Below are 14417 nucleotides of genomic sequence, written 5' to 3'. Positions count from 1 at the left end.
TGACTCTTTCTTGGATGGCTTAACTTTTGTTGGACCAATATTGTAATAGCTAATCTATTTTGATGGCATCTAGTAATTTACTAATGTTTACTAATTCCATGGAAAAGAAATGATTTATATTATGTAACAATTTATTAAAAGTTCTTTTCAATCAAGTATTTACTTGCTGGATTTTTCAATTGAAATGTAGCTCAATTTATATGTACCAAATTTACTCAATGCAAGTCAAGTACGTAGTTTGAATCCAATGAAATCGCTTAGTGACTATCCTCTCATTAACTAGATGAATCTGACTCAAAGCGCTACGAAATCAAGCTAGAATGTATCAAAATATCGATAGTCAATATTTGTTTAAATACTGACATGCTAAAATTTAATTCACTTGTTTCAAAATAAATTGATAGAATTTTAAAAATTTTTTTATTAAAGTTATCTTACAAACTTTAGAGAAACTGTAAAATTACGAATGTGAAAGTCTCTAATTTAAGGATTGAGATTTGGGTCTCTAATTTTTGGATTGAGATTAGGTGGTATAATAGCTATTAAAAATTAAGATTGAGAGTTGAAAAAATAACTTTTAATCTCAGTTCTTGAATATAAATAAATTTAAAAAAAAAAAAAAAAAATAAAAAAAAAAAAGTGATAAAAAAAGGGAACTTGAATGTGTGTGTGTGTTGTAGAATGCAATAGCCATAGCTATTAAAGATTAAGATTGAGAGTTGAAAAAATAACTTTTAATCTCAGTTCTTGAATAAATAAATAAATAAAAGTGGAAAAAGGGTTACAGTTAAAAAGTAAAAATGGTTTAAAAAAAAAAAATTGTGTTGTGAGAGATGAATTGCACAGAGTGCACTAATCCCTAATTTTAGACCACATAATGTCCTTGATTAACATCCTCAACCAATCTTCATAAGGAGATCTCCAAAACTATTGGTCCTCACTTTCTAACTCAGAACAATACAGAGGTCTCAAAGCCACAAATTCCCTCTTGGATATGTCATGCTACGTGGAACTAAGCTACTGGTCAACACATTTTTTTTAAGGATAAGATATTGGATGGCCCTCCAACTAGCTCACTTCCTGTTACTTACGCTCCTTATGCTTAATTCATCAACTCTTAAACCATAGAAAAAAAAACACACACACACACACACCATACAGCCAAGCAAAAACAGTAAGTACCTTTGTCAAATTGCAAAAATGGCCTCAATCACCATGACATCCTCCTTGCTTGGTGGTTCTACCCTTGCCAACCGTTCTCCGGTAGCCGCCACCAGCCGGAGACTTGTCATCACAAATGCTGCAAGGGGAGCTGAAGGGGAAAAAGTGAAGGTGGTCAATTGTGACGCAGAGAAAGAGATCAACAATGGAAGGAGGGACTTGGTGTTTGCTGCTGCAGCAGCTGCTGTTTGCTCCGTTGCCGGGATTGCAGTGGCGGTAGAGCCGAAACGAGGGACTCCAGAGGCTAGGAAATCCTATGCCCCGGTATGTGTTACCATGCCAACTGCTAGGATCTGTCGCAAGTGAGCAGGGCCTGTGATTTGTTGTGGATTTTTAATCAATTTGGTTTTAGTCAAGTGATGGTGTAATTTATGCATGCTTGTAATATTGTTTTGGGAAATACTTTGTTCCATTGCCTTAATTGTTCAAATTTAGATTTAAGCATCGTGGTTGTCTTGACTAGGATAATGGACGCAGTTATGAAAATATTCCATAATTTTTGGCAAACCTTTTTTATTTTTGGGTTAGCTGTAGTTATCCACCATAAATTGTGAACACATTTACTCAGTCCACATTGCATTTTGCAATGACACCTTAATTTGACATATTTGATTGAATCAATTCTAAGTTTCTTTAAAATTTTCTCCCCTCTCTCCATGTGTGTGTGTTAAAAATACTTAGTATTTAAAAAAAAAAAATTCAAAGATGAAAATTGCTACAAAAACCCCAAATACATACAATGAGGGTTGGTTAATTGCACTTTTTCACTTAATTATGTGGTCGGGTTCAATACCTTCGCTAAAGAATAAAATCGAGCAATTAATTTTTTGATTAAGGTTATTATGAGCCTACAGTATAATCTACCATAATCTAATTCAATGGCTCATTCTCTGTCTTATTTTGAACATATCAAAGTCTGTTAAAATGTGGTGCTGAAACAGAAGATAAAAAGCTTGATATGGCTCATTTTAATAGGTCCAATACATGCAGCCCAGGAAGAGGAAATAAGCCCAAATAATACTAAGCCCGTTATTTTATTTTTGTCTTTACGACAATGTGGCCCAAGTCCAGATGTAAGGTTCATTAGGAATTTTGAAGGACTGTAATTTGAAGGGCAAAAGATAGTTTTTAAGCCCACCCATTAGCCCAAGAGAAAGGTTGCAAACGTGGGCTTGGAACACTTACAATACCCATGAGTCCATGAGTGACACACATGCAAGACAAACACTACGCAAAGGCTGTCTGAAAAAATCTGCTATTTTACTGTAGAGTGACACCTTTTTGCAGGAAGGCTGCATTTTTACAAACTAATCACTAATCACAATAAATTAATTTATATATTTATTTATTATGATTTTGAAATTCACTAATCTCATTTATTATTATATACAAAGAGGGATTTCTTACTGTGAAGTGTAAGGTCTTTTTTTTTTTTTTTTTCTTTTCTCGACACCAAAATAAAAATAGAGTTCAAGAACATCAATAGAAGTTGGAAATTTTTAATATCTCAAAATATATATGTTTTTTTACTCTAATTTAGTTTACTTTTTCTAATATATGTACAATATTATCCAAAATTGTCTTATATAAAATATTATAAAATTATTTGTGTATCGCACAGGCAACTTAATAGTTAAGTTAATGGGTCACTACAGTAGTAAGCTACATTCATACAAATAGCTATCTTAATAGAACACTTTTGAAATTTTTGTATTGATTTAAACCTGTACTTAACTGTTGGAAAGAAAGTTCTTCAAAATTGGGCTGTAATCTTGTATGGATTTTGTATCCTAAGCAATTAATTACTAGTTAGAGCATTTTACACTCTCTAAATAGAGAACAAATTTAGAGAAAAAGACAATTGGCCTTCATTTTTTTGTTGTTACAAAATCTGCAGAGGAAAAGGGGTAGTGAGAAACGATTCAAGGCCAACGAACATTGTAGATGTTTTTTAGGTCACAGTGATCCTAGAAGTTGTAAAAGAGTGCTGTTTTGATTATTATTGCATGCTGAACTCAAAACTGTATTCCTTATAGGAAACCATAACTTGCATAAGAGGAAGTGGTCATGTGGCACACTAATGAGGACAACAGGAGGTGTTAGTGGCACGTTGGAGACTGTCTAAAGCATCTAAGATCATGTCCTATGCTAAATATGTCTACTCTGCCATAAAAAAAATTTAAGATTTAGCTTACTTATTTGTCTCAACCTTGCAAATAGCTCCAATCTATTTCTTTGATAATTATTCATTTGTGCATCTCATAAATTTACTCATTGGGAGTAGCTGGAGGGCAGGAAGGACTTCAGTGGTTTGTATGGTGATCCAATTTGATTTAGCATTATCGTTGGTTTTTTTTTTTTTTTTTTTTTGGGTGGTCCTGAGGAGTTAAAATTTGAATTTTTTTTTTTTTAGATCCTTAGTTTTGAGTGGACTGAGCTATGTGATATTTTGGAGTTTGAAATTTGTTAAAAAAATTACTCTTTTGTGTAGCCTTAAGACTAACAAATGAACACAAACCACTTACAATGGATGAGGAAGGAAGATCAAGACCAATCTCAAAGAGAAAACCCCATCTAGGTGGTCATGGATTAGCTGTAGAAAGAAATAAGCATGAACCTGAATCTACAAGTCATAAAGGAAAGTGGGGACAATAAGGCTGACCAGGGGCGGAGCTGTGTATAAAAGGGATAGAATTATTTTCTGAAGTTGAGTGTGTAATGTCCTAACAATTTCCCCATGCCAATGAATGCCGATTGAATGAACAGAAAAAAGGTAGAATTATTTTCCCACCCAGTGATGGCAAAGGTTACCCATTCAAAGCCAGCTATGATTCCCATTGAAGTATGGACGTAACCGCCATTGCTAAACAAGCTTTGCTCTATGACCAACCTGGTATGAAATTAATTTTTGTTTCCTGTGCACAAAAGAATAGAATTATTTATAGAAGTGATGCAGTGTACAGGAAAGAGATTGTGTTCCAAATTTATTTTCTAGAAATCAACTTATAGAAAATAAGTCTTATTTTTATTAAGGTTTTCCGTTGACTAAAGATAGTTTTCCATGAACCAATTTTTTTTATGCTACCAAACATCAAAAAATGTAAAAAAACTATTTTTATAAAATGTTTTCCATCAAACCAAACAGCTAATATTATTCATGAAATCAATGGGTCATAAATAATTTCTTACAAAATTTATCAAAATGCACCATGCATTCGGGCAGGATATCAGCTAGTAAAAACAAAGGTAGACACCATTAACTAGTTCTGATCTTTAACAAATAATATAAAATTATCTCTAAATTCAGACAGGACTTTAGAAAAATTGGTGTTCAGATTACTTCCAGAAGCCAGTAACAAAAAAAAATAAAAACCTCACTCCTCCAACTAACAAAAAAGTGCAGTTGTCTAATTCATTCTCCTGATTAGCTCATTGATGAAATTCTCACGATTTCCAGCATCGCCTCCCTCAACATAGTGGTTTCTCTTCTTCTTTAGGCCACCCAGGGGTGCCTTCAGCTTAAATGGCCACAGGAAGTTGTTTGCCTGCTTGAAGTGAGGTCCAACTGTCATTATCTCATGGATGAGATCTTCCGTGCAGATAATGCCGTACTTACCCAGAGCCTGTGAAAACATCATAGCATATAAGCAACAAGTTCAAGCAAAAACTTCCCTTTATAAAACATCAGTAGCTTAGAATTACAAACCTGTTCCACGATGGCATTATCAGTCAAAGCAGTTCTCTGCTGGTTCAACTTTCCATATCCTCTCTTATAGATAAGTTCCCTCACACTCTTCAAGTTGGGATATCTATAAACATGCACATCTAGTTAGCGAGAGCCGATGTAAATTTTGAACTACAGATGTTTATGCAAGGCAAATGACCAGAGGGAGAGATAGGAAAATACGCACCCATAAGTCACATAAGGCTCAACCCTCTGGAGCATATTCACTGTGGCCTTGTTCACTTTCAAAAATACACCATTGAAGATCTGTTTTAAAGAAAATTAAAAAATAAAGACAAACGAAATTAGCAGTCTTGTTTAAGAAATACGTTTAATCAACAAGGCATTTTGTTAAATGACAGACAAAAATACATCAAGCTAACACAACTTGAAGACTTAACCATCATGATTAAATCAGCACTCAAGCAGACTAGGAAACAGTAATCACATTTGCCATGATTGATTACCTAATCATTCAATTTCATCATTTCGGTCAAGCATATTAAAATAGTGAAAGATCATCATATACTTCTGGTCCTAAATTACTAATCAGCCACAATCACTGTATACTGAAGATGTGTTACCACTAATACCAAACAGGTTCCATTTGTAAGTCCACAACCACCATGTCCCGGCATTCAGAATAAAAAGAAGGGTCATGCTAACGAGTGACCTTAGTGCACTCATTAATAATCCATTTTAGAAAAATTTTGATCCCACTTTTATAGAAAATGAAAAAAACTGTCAAAATATTAATTAGTTTTTTTTTTTTTCCCATAAAAACTTTCTTTAAACAGATTATTAACGAGGGCCCTTAGTACACTCGTTAGCATTTCCCATAAACGAATCAGGCATAGTTTCAGATTAGCTTATCATAACACTCACTCACAACAAAGGGCTTCAAGTTTCAAACTATTCAGCAGTAACCCTACTAGAAATAGTGTGTACTCAATGCTTATATAAAGTTCTAAAAGGTCAAAATAAAAAGATTTCTAGGCTATGACCCAAGGAGCTTAAACTTAAATAGCTTAAAAAACGAGTACTTTTATGTAATACCTGTCTCAAACGCAAGAGCTGCAAGATCTTTCTAGTCTTTGGGTGCATGGCATTGATACTGTTAAGTTCCAAATTCCCAAAAAAAATATAAGAACCTGGGTGATCTACCATAAAGATTTCATGTAACGAAATAATCAAAACAGGAAAAAACTTACCCACGAATGCGAATGATAAACAAGAGCTTCGCCTCCGGGTCAACATAAAACCCACCTTTCAACTTTGCCTCACGCTTCAACCTAATCAGCTCCTTCTCCTGAATAAGCCCAAATAGATATAATCAATAATTAAAGGAATCATCAAAACATAAATATAAAAGTACAGATGAATAATAATACATACTTGCTGTTCATACTCCTTTGAGTACAGCTTGGCCCTATTGAAAATCAACTTCCGATTTTCCGCGTTCTTTTTCTTCGTAGCCTCGAGATCTTGCTTCTTCGCCAATGCCCACTCTTCCTCCCTCTTCCTCTTCTTCAACGCCGACTCTGGAATCACTGTCTTGACTGCCTCTTCGCCCATCTCTGCAGAAACAAAGACGATTAATCAAGATTGAGAGAGAGAAATGGAAGGATTCAGATTAGGGTTTGAGCTGAAAAAATCAAATATCTGAAAGAAAAAGAAAAAACTTACTTCTGTTGTGTGCGTAGAGAGACTCGAGAGAAGTGAGAGCTTAGGTTTTCTCTCTCGGCCGTGAGGGAAAGCGGAGGTTTTGTAGGGTTCATCCAACGGTGGGGATTTAGTTTGGGTTATGAGGGTAGATCTTGACCGTTTATGTGGTGCGTCTATATGGGCTTTTGGATTGACCCGTTTTGCTTTTGGGAAATTGATACGTGGGCTTTTGTCTTTTTTTTAATATTTGTTAGTCCATATTCCATGTGTACAAGGCCCACTTCAGGTGGGAAATTCGGTCTTTTAAATACTCAATGATCCTTTTGCAAAAAATGATAGAGGAAACAAAAATTTCTCTAAACTACTTTAAATTGCTTTAAAATGGTGACATGTGTCCTTTTTAATTTTTTTTTTTAGGTAAAAGATAAACGCGCCCGTTCAACTTGACTCAACTAAACCTAACATCACCTACAGTTTGAAATTTTTTATTTTTTTTAAAAATAAAAATCAACTAATCCAACTTTTAATTTGGTCTAATTGGAAGGACACATATCAGCATTGGTGTCATTAGACTTCTGCCATCACAAACAAGGATGGACAAATGCTTTAAAATATGATTTTTTTTTTTATTAAAATTTGTATTTTTATTTGAATTTAATAAGTTGTTAGACTTGTTTTAAGTACAAAATTATTAGGTTACTTAATTTAACCTAATAAAATAACATATTCATAAGTTTTTTTTTTTTTTTTCATTTTCTTTCTTCTACAAAATTTGGACTACACAGTATACACTTCAACTTCATTTTAATATTTACAAATTTATTTTTTATACTATGAATGGATATTAATTGAAAAAAAATTATTTTTTATTTTTTTCATTGTTATAAGTCCAAGAAACTAGAATGTCAATAATAATTTTTTTTTAATTATTAAAATAAAAAAGAACAAGAGGAAATAGTATATGTTAATGACGATGAAGAAAATTTTAATGAAGAAATAAATTTGCAAAATGATAAACGTGGTCATAGCATTAACTTAGATGAGGTTGATTAGCCAATGTGATGAAAATAAATTTATTTTTGGGTTATTTTTAATATATTATAACTTTTGAATTTGAGTAATTTAAATGTGTATGTTATAAACACATGCTAGTTTAATTTATTTAGTTAGCTTGTTAAATATTTTTACATAAGTGATGAATAAATTAGTCATTAGCTCAATATATCTTTTATATATGTATACCAAAAATGCCTATCCCAACGGTCTTTTTTCCTGGCACTTTATAGCACTGCGCAACAAGTGTGGCAATAGGTTCGCCTGACCTACACCGGTGCTTTTAAAACCGCCGATAGAGGTTCTGCTAGTTTTGAAACCCTATCTTGGCGCTTTTTAAACCCTATCCCGGCACTTTTTAAATTGCTATTAGAGAGTATTTTTTTTCTTTAAAATTTAAATACAAGCTATAGCGGCAGTTTCTACTATACATATTCATTGACCTTTTCTTTACCATGCAATTTGATGTGAACAAAAAGAAAAGCTATATGGAAATTGGAATATAGATAGAAAATCTTTTTTCCCAATATAATTCGATAGTTGAAGGAAGAGGGATTTGAACTTTGTATGTCTCCGTTAAGAACATCAAAGGATATTGCGAGGGTCCTTTTTTGGACGGTGCCGAGGCCTAAGTAGAAGCAAGGACCCCGGGCCTTTTAGTTTTTGTTTTAAGGGATTGGGCTTGGTTCACCATAGCTAAACGAGCTGATTACGAACCAGATGGTGCACAGAGCAGGAATCCTACAACACATACATGCTAGCAAACAAGGAATATATGCATTGAACAACAAGAAACAATAAAGGGGCAATGTGATAGAGAAAGAGGCAAAATAAACGTTACGAGTCCTTAAGATAATGTGAAATATTTCATTATTTTCCCAATTGTGTAATACATTAGGTTCACTAGGACTTGTTACAAGGTCCAAATAAGTTCAAAAATTATAGACTCAGATGGCTCTTTAGACCTCTAAGACTTGCAAAGTTTAAATCCCTTTGAATCCAAGTATGTTCTCTAGTGGCTATTTTAGGATACCGGGCATTATTTCCCTCTCTTTTCTTACTTTTTTTGAATTTTAACAAAGTTTTCTCAATGACTCTACGCTAATTCACTGTTGCTAAATGTCATTCACTGTTAGCTACCTCCCCTTTTTATAGTGTCATCCTAGGGTTCTTGAGGTACCACTGATTCCCTCCATTTGTTCCCCTGGGTACGAGACCCAATGTTGTGTTAACAACATTGGTGACTGACCCCTTCCTCATTCCTCATTATCTTCTTCTTTTTGGAGCTTCTTCCTTGAAAGTCTTATACTACCTTTCCGTTCTGATATGTCTTAAAGAGTTGACCTTGGGTTTTTCTCCTTTCAAGGTTTCTAGTTCCCACCTTTGCAAACTCAGCTTTTGGCTACCTTTTCGTTTGTCATTTTTTCTCAAGTGAGTTGATTCCTTCCTGTTAGGTTGAAAGTTTCCCAGCCATTTCCCTTAATGGTTCTTCTTTTCTGGGTTCCCCGAGGTACCAGCCCCTTGTTCATGAATTGTTGATTCTCAAGCCTTCTAATTCCTTTCTGCACCATTGGGTGACTGATAGGGACACATCTATTCTCGTTCCTTGTGTTTCTTGGCACCCCTTTTGAACTGTCTTAATCCAACCCTAGCCTTGTTGCACGTCCCAAGGATCCCGAGCTCCTGGCAATTCCCAAGTATCCTGGCTCAGGTCTTGCCACTAGGCTTCCTAGCAGTTTTCTAATCTTGGCGGACTGGGCTTTCTTTGTTTTATGAATTCTAAAGCTTACCCATTCGTGGGTTTAGGTTCTTCCTTAAAACCCTTAATGGGTTTGGACTTACCATCTTTTTTATTTGTTGTCGGCTCAAGCATTTCATTTCTTGCGGAGTTCAATTCTCTATGTCATTTTGGGCCTTGGTGCAACACTGTGACATTTTAGACCTCAACAGATGTCAACTAGATGAACTACAAGACTCTTGGCAATAAAAAATCCAACAAAGTGAGCTGTTGGAAGTGAACCATCAACTACCATGCAAATTATTATTTACTTGCTTTGATGTTCAATCAATTACTTGTTAGCCAATGGTTTGTGGGGGTAGGGATCAAACCCCTTGCATTTATTTATTTTTGTAAAAAAAAAAAATCAACTTTCTAGGTACAAAATAAGAACGATTGTATTTGATCAAGCATGTAAGAGACAAACAATTTCTAGGTGCAAAACACACATACAAGTTGAAAGGAATACATTGTTTAAACTTTAAATTATTGAAGGACTCAAAATATCCAATCCAAACCATTCCACCTTATTGATCTTATTTGATCTAACGGATTGTGGATGATTTTGATTCGTGTGTTAGGCAAATTTGGAGTGGGAAGTTTTGCTTTCCCAAGTTTTAGGTCAAATGCGATATTGCAAATTTTACTGGCTAACTAATTCGACTGAGACCCATACCCCACATCCCTATTTATTCATCTTATTCTTTCTTCTCATTCTTTATTTCTTTCTCTCATGCATTGTGATAATGCGCAGAATTAGTAGGCTAAATGCTCCGGATTTTGATGGTCTGGTGGTTGCTTGGAAGGCCTGAAATGAAAAAGACAAAAGATCAAAGATGACTAGGGTGGACCGACCAAGAACCCTCCGATACTTAAGTTAGTTTCTATTCCCTGGAAACTTAGGAATTCCCAACCTTTTTTTAGAATAGTAAAAAATTACCTTTATTCTGTCTGGATGAATCCTTATATAGTTGGCCTTACGACGGTTACTTGTTTAGTAACTGCTCCAATATTTATGGAGGTTCCGAAGGTTTAGACTTTAATTTCCATAACTACTATAAAAGTTAGAATAATAAATCTTGTTCTCCACAACTGTCACAACGATGAATAAGGGTTTTACTCATGCTTTAAAATACTAACACGCGGTCCGAATTACAAGCTGTTGTAGACAAATCCATTTCTGGAAATTTCCCAAGTGTTGGAGGGTCGTCCGATATTTAGTTGGTTGAACAAGGTTAGGTCAAATTGTTAGCTTATCTCTAAGCTTGATTTGACTTGAATTGTGAGCATTTTTATGAGAATTTATTTTAATTTTTTTTTTGGGGAGGGAAATAGATATTGAAAAGGGAATGTTGGCCTTGGGCATGGGATGTTGAGTGCAGGTATTCTTCAGCTATATAATTATTTTGGATATACAATATAGCAAGCAAGCGCCTGTAGCTCAGTGGATAGAGCGTCCGTTTCCTAAGCGGAAGGTCATAGGTTCGACCCCTATCTGGCGCGCACAAACAATTTTTAATGTTTTATTTTCCCACGCAGCAAAAACGGGGCGCTTTGCTGGAGATCCATCCAATCATAAAATGGAGTGAGAATATATGATAATAAAGTTTTAATTTTGGTTAACTTATACATTTTTATAACTTATTTCATCAATACATAAATATATTTTATACCTTATACAAAGCTTTAAAATTTTCCTCTCTAATAAAATGCTTTAAATTGAAATCTGAATTTTCTAGCTATAACTATTTTAATTTCTCTATTAATAAAATAATTATTAACTAATAAGTAAAAAAAGTTCAAGTGAATTTTTTTATTTTTTATTTTTTAAAGCCATCTACTATTTCCAACCATATGTTAAATTTACGGTGTCTATTTGACCTTAGCTTTTACAACTTTGGGGTAAGCATTGTTTTTATAATATATTCTAAAATAACATAACTGTAGTTTCTAGTATTTATCTGTATAACCTATATTCACTTAGGTCGCGTTTAAGGATTACATTAAGAATAATAATATTTAGGGTAAAATATCATTTTCGTTCCTAAACTATCATAAAAGTTCGTTTTTCGTCCCTAAACTTTCAAAAATTCTTTTTCCGTCCCTGAACTATAAAAAAAGTTCGTTTTTCGTCCCTAAACTTTCAAAAGTTCTATTTTCGTTCCTAAACTTTTCCAAACGTATTGATTTTCGTCCCTCTCACATCAGCACACTGTCAAAGTCACGTCAGCACTCCGTCAGACGGAGGGACGAAAATCAATACGTTTGGAAAAGTTTAGGGACGAAAATAGAACTTTTGAAAGTTTAGGGTCGAAAAACGAACTTTTGTGATAGTTCAGGGACGAAAAACGAACTTTTGAAAGTTTAGGGACGAAAATGATATTTTATCCTAATATTTATTATTAGAAATAGAAGATATATATATATATATATAATTTAGTACATGAATAGTTCATGCAAATGTCTTTACGATATAATTTTCAATATAAATTCATACGGTATGAAGCATTGCAATTTATATAATCGATAATAACTTAGTATATACATTTTTTTATATAATTTAGTACAAGCTCAGCTCATGCAAATGTCTTTACAATATAATTTTCTATATAAATTCATTCCGTATGAAGTATTGTAATTTCTCTCGTTTAAGTCCCTGAAATTCTTAACAAGACAAGTTTTTTATGTATTATTTATTTTTTGGGTAAGAAAATAAGACAAGTATTATGTTGCAATGTTTTTGAGATAACAATATTTTTATGTTCGATAGATGTCAATTTTCAAAAGAGCTAGTCATGTCAATATATATTTCTTTGTGCCATGTGTCCCATTTAAATTTTTTCAATTTTTGTGAAAAGTGAGTTATTGGGTGTAAAAACTAAAGAGCCCAAACTATTTGTTTCCTTAACTACTTAAAACCAAAGTATAGCATTTATTATTGCTAAATTCCTGTTGGGCCACATCAACTTAGTATTTCGGTCTATTCGGTCCACTTTGATTTTATTCAGTCCCTTTGGTCTTATTCGGTCTACTTCAGTCTATTTGGACTTATTCAGTCTACTTTGTCTTTATTTGGTCCATTCGGTCTTATTCGGTCCATTAGGTATTACTCCTCGGTTTCTTTAGGTTCTACTTGGTCCATTCTGCACACTTTCGCACTATTCAATCCACACTGGTCCTGATTGGTCTATTCTATCAACTTCATTTTATTTGGTCTATTCTGTCCACTTTGGTCTTATTTGGTCTATTTGGTCCTATTAGGTCTTATTCGGTCCAAATCGGTCCATTCTCTTCACTTCAGTCATATTTGGTCCATTCTGTCAACTGTAGTCCTATTCGGTCCATTCTATCCACTTTGGTCTTATTCGGTCTATATTGGTCCAATTCGGTCCATTCTCTCCACTTCGGTCCTATTTGGTCAATTCTGTCAACTTCGGTTTTATTCGGTCTACATTCGTCTTCTTCAGTCTATTCTATCCACTTTGTTCATACTCGGTCCACATAGGTCCTACTTGGTCTATTCAGTCCACTTCGGTCCTATCCGGTCCATTCTGTCCACTTCGGACAATTGTCGGTCCTATTCCGTCTACTATGGTCATATTCGGTCTATTCTGTCCACTTTGGTTTTATCTGGTCCACTTTGTTCTAATTCAGTCCACTTTGGTCATATTTGGTCCATTCTATCCACATTGGTCCTATTTAGTCTACTTCGGTCTACTTTAGTTTAATTATATACTATTCGGTCCACTTTTGTTCTATTTGGTCTATGTCGGTCCTATTTGATCTATTTCGGTCCTATTTTGTTCACTTTAGTCCTATCCGGTCGATTTAGTTTAATTGGGTCGAATTCAGTTCACTTTGGTCCATTAGGTCTCATTCAGTGCACTTAGTCCATTTTTGTGCACTTACAAAGGGTAAAATGGGTTTGGCTCAAGTGCTCAAACATCTCTCTATCATGCCTTAATCTCAAGGTCTAATCAACACAAAACAAGCTAATTTATGGACCGAAAGTGCAATAAATAGAAATTAGAGTGAGTTTGGTTCAGTGTTTTAAAAAAGTGCTTTTTAAAAAAGTAAAGTTTTCAAAAAGTGTATAATGAAAAAGTGTTTTTTCAAAAAGCTGAGTATTTGGTAAAAACTGTTAAAAAGTGCTTTTTGAAAAAACTGAGTGTTTGGCTAGTACTTACAAAAGTGGCAGTTTGAGGAGTAAATTACCAAAAATGACTATATATATATAAGGGAGTTTATTTCATACTTAAATAAATATTGTGAAATTATTTTTTTCTCACTAATATTAGCTAATAATAACCTACCACTTAAGATTTATTGTGAAAGTATTGTGATAATTTATACTAATTTTAATTTGAACGTACTATTACAATTATTTTTTTCTTTTTCTAAACAAATTATTATTTTTTTCACTAATATTAACTAATAATAACCTACTACTTAAGATTTATTGTAAAAGTATTGTGTAAATATTGTGACAATATTTCTCAATTTTAATTTCTTGTTCTTTATTTGATGTTTCCCTTATTTTATTTTTTTTTTTTATCCATATTTCCTTATTCTATTTCCCCTCTTTTTTTCTCCTCCACACACATACCCTTAATTTTTTTTTCTTTATTTCCTCATTTCGTCTTTTCCCTACCACTTCACACTCCAAAATGTTCCACATAGGCACCTAGTATCTGCATCTCTTCAAACCCCTTTCTCATCCCTCAAAGTCTCTGCATCTTAAAAAAAAAAAAAAAAAAAAAAAAAAAGACAGTTCGAAAACTAATGATGATGATGAAGAAGATGAAGATAAAGATGATGATGATGATGAAGAAGTCTCTGCATCTATTTTTTCGTTTTTTTTCTTTATTTCCTTATTTCATCTTTCCTTCTTTATTTTTTATTTTTTATTTTTCACAATCTAGAGAAGATGACGATGATGATGATGAAGAAGATGAAGATGATTGAAACATAAGGAAA

General features: G+C 33.6%; 2 protein-coding genes and 1 non-coding gene across 3 annotated transcripts; 2 read left to right on the top strand and 1 right to left on the bottom strand.

Annotated features, from left to right (window-relative positions):
• Positions 1 to 1057: 1057 nt before the first annotated feature.
• On the top strand, positions 1058 to 1642 carry LOC112027836 (photosystem II 5 kDa protein, chloroplastic). Its single transcript, XM_024060489.2, has one exon. The coding sequence runs from the start codon at positions 1201 to 1203 to the stop codon at positions 1525 to 1527; it is 327 nt and encodes a 108-aa protein (XP_023916257.1). The 5' UTR covers positions 1058 to 1200; the 3' UTR covers positions 1528 to 1642.
• Positions 1643 to 4470: 2828 nt separating this feature from the next.
• Positions 4471 to 6765, bottom strand: LOC112027826 (large ribosomal subunit protein uL30w). Its single transcript, XM_024060475.2, has 7 exons — positions 6632 to 6765; positions 6341 to 6522; positions 6157 to 6254; positions 6002 to 6059; positions 5133 to 5212; positions 4928 to 5030; positions 4471 to 4844 (listed from the first exon to the last, which is right to left on the bottom strand). The coding sequence occupies exons 2-7, from the start codon at positions 6518 to 6520 to the stop codon at positions 4629 to 4631; spliced, it is 735 nt and encodes a 244-aa protein (XP_023916243.1). The 5' UTR covers positions 6521 to 6522; positions 6632 to 6765; the 3' UTR covers positions 4471 to 4628.
• Positions 6766 to 10870: 4105 nt separating this feature from the next.
• On the top strand, positions 10871 to 10943 carry TRNAR-CCU (transfer RNA arginine (anticodon CCU)). The gene has a single exon. It is a non-coding gene; the product is annotated as a tRNA-Arg (tRNA).
• Positions 10944 to 14417: the final 3474 nt, after the last annotated feature.

Source organism: Quercus suber, unplaced genomic scaffold (assembly GCF_002906115.3).
Source record: "Quercus suber isolate HL8 unplaced genomic scaffold, Cork oak 2.0 scaffold_191, whole genome shotgun sequence".
NCBI classification, from domain to species: domain Eukaryota; kingdom Viridiplantae; phylum Streptophyta; class Magnoliopsida; order Fagales; family Fagaceae; genus Quercus; species Quercus suber.
Note: the sequence above shows the minus strand (reverse complement) of the source record. Positions and strands in the feature narration are given on the sequence as shown.